Below are 1,939 nucleotides of genomic sequence, written 5' to 3' on the forward strand. Positions count from 1 at the left end.
GGGAGGGGAGTGTGCGGCCAAAGCGTGCTCTTGGGCCCGCGTGCCTCTGTGGGCTGTCTTGAGTGGAAAGGACCCGGCTGGGGGGCATCCCTGGGGTCCCCGCCGCGTCTGGGGAAAATGGGGAGGCGAGATTTCAGGTGGGGCCGAGGGCGCCCTGCTCCCGGGCCTGGGCGGGGAAGGGGCTCTCCAAGTCCTCCGGCTTCTCCACCGGGAAATCTGCTGTCAGTTACTGACCCGAGGGCTTCGGAGACGGTGTTCCCATGGCGACAGCTGGGGAGCCCTCTCCATGGGCAGGCCTTCCTTGGACTCTGCTCCCCCCTCCCCCTTGCTGAGCCTGGAAGCCTGGCCCAGGTCGGGGTTGGGCAACCCGGGTGGCAGGGTGTCTCCCCTTCCCCCACCCTTCCTCCTCCCCCTATGCCTCCCTGTTCACTGACGACGGTTCTCTCCCTGCAGGTGACCAGCGCCATGTCCAGCCAGGTGGTCGGCATCGAGCCTCTGTACATCAAGGCGGAGCCAGCCAGCCCCGACAGCCCCAAGGGCTCCTCGGAGACGGAGGCCGAGCCGCCCGTGGCCCTGGCTCCCGCTCCAGCCCCCACCCGCTGCCTCTCCGGCCACAAGGAGGAGGAAGACGGGGAGGGGGCTGGGCCTGGCGAGCAGGGGGGTGGCAAGCTGGTACTCAGCTCCCTGCCCAAACGCCTCTGCCTGGTCTGTGGGGACGTGGCCTCTGGCTACCACTACGGTGTGGCGTCCTGCGAGGCCTGCAAAGCCTTCTTCAAGAGGACCATCCAGGGTGAGCCCCCAGTCCACTCCTCCGCCCCCTGCCCTGTGCCCTCTGGGCCCGCGCCACCCACCGGGCGCACTGCCAGGCGGCAGTGAGGCCCCAGACTGCCGCGATGCTGCTCAAGGCTGGCAGTCTGGTGTTTCCAGGCCCTTCTACCTCCCAGACACACCTTTTCCCTTAAAGCTAAATAAAACCACTAGCCTGTGTCCAGAGATCGGCCCAGGCTGGGAGGGGACCAGGATGCCTGCTAGGCTTCTGGGTAGGCAGGCTCAGTGCCCTCCGCCGCGGGTCCAAACATTCCGAGGCAGCTTGTCCCACTCCTGAACTTTGTTCTTGCTTCTGGTAGCTGCTGACATCTCCCCAGCCTAGAACGTGTCCCCTTTTTCTTCGTTTCCCCCAAGCAGCAGGACACGGGTCTGCATGGCTCTCTGAGAGGCACTGCATCATACTCTAGCACCCAACCTTATAAAGTCTATAGGCGTCCTAGCTGGGCATGGCGGCTCACGCCTGTAATCCCAGCACTTTGGGAGGCCGAGGTGGGAGGAATGCCTGAGCCCAGGAGTTTAAGACCAGACTGGGCAACATAGCAAGACCTCATCTGTACAAAAGAATGAAAAAACTAGCTGAGCATGGTGGCGCATGCCTGTAGTCCCAGTTACTCTGAAGGCTGAGGTGGGAGAATCGTCTGAGCCCAGGAGGTCAAGACTGTGGTGAGCCGTGATTGTGCCACTGTGGCGCTCCAGCCGGGCGACAGAGTGAGACCCTGACTCTTTAAAAATAAATAAATAAAAGACTGTAGGTGTCCATGCTCTTCAAAGTCACTGATGTTTTTTTCTCAGGAAAGCAAGATGTTGATACAAGCATTACTTGGGATGGGCTCGTTCGTTCTGTTTTTATGTAGCCATTGGTTACTTTGAGGCTGTTAACATGTACAATTAAAAAAAAATTCTTGAGTGCTTACTTTGCACCAGGTCCTGTGTCCTTTTAGGGCCTGTTAGCCCCTCCACAGTGACCCTATAAGGTTCCAGCAGTGTCATCACAACTGAGGCGCAGGGAGATTTTTGAAACGTCGTTCAAGTCTCACAGGTAGAAAATGGCAGAACCAGCCGGGCTCGGTGGCTCAGCCTGTAATCCCGCGCCTTTGGGAGGCTGAGGTGA

The 1,939-nt window shown here is 59.9% G+C and overlaps 1 protein-coding gene across 1 annotated transcript in view; it reads left to right on the forward strand.

Moving 5' to 3' along the window:
• Positions 1-450: 450 nt before the first annotated feature.
• Positions 451-1,939, forward strand: part of ESRRA (estrogen related receptor alpha) — a 6,373-nt gene continuing 4,884 nt past the window's right edge. The window contains exon 1 of the mRNA XM_021709236.1: positions 451-872. Within this exon, the coding sequence (XP_021564911.1) occupies positions 466-872 (407 nt within the window). The 5' untranslated portion in view covers positions 451-465. The remainder of the gene's footprint in view (positions 873-1,939) is intronic.

The sequence above is a fragment of the Carlito syrichta genome, unplaced genomic scaffold (assembly GCF_000164805.1).
Source record: "Carlito syrichta isolate Samal-C Ts95f unplaced genomic scaffold, Tarsius_syrichta-2.0.1 Scaffold169381, whole genome shotgun sequence".
NCBI lineage: Eukaryota > Metazoa > Chordata > Mammalia > Primates > Tarsiidae > Carlito > Carlito syrichta.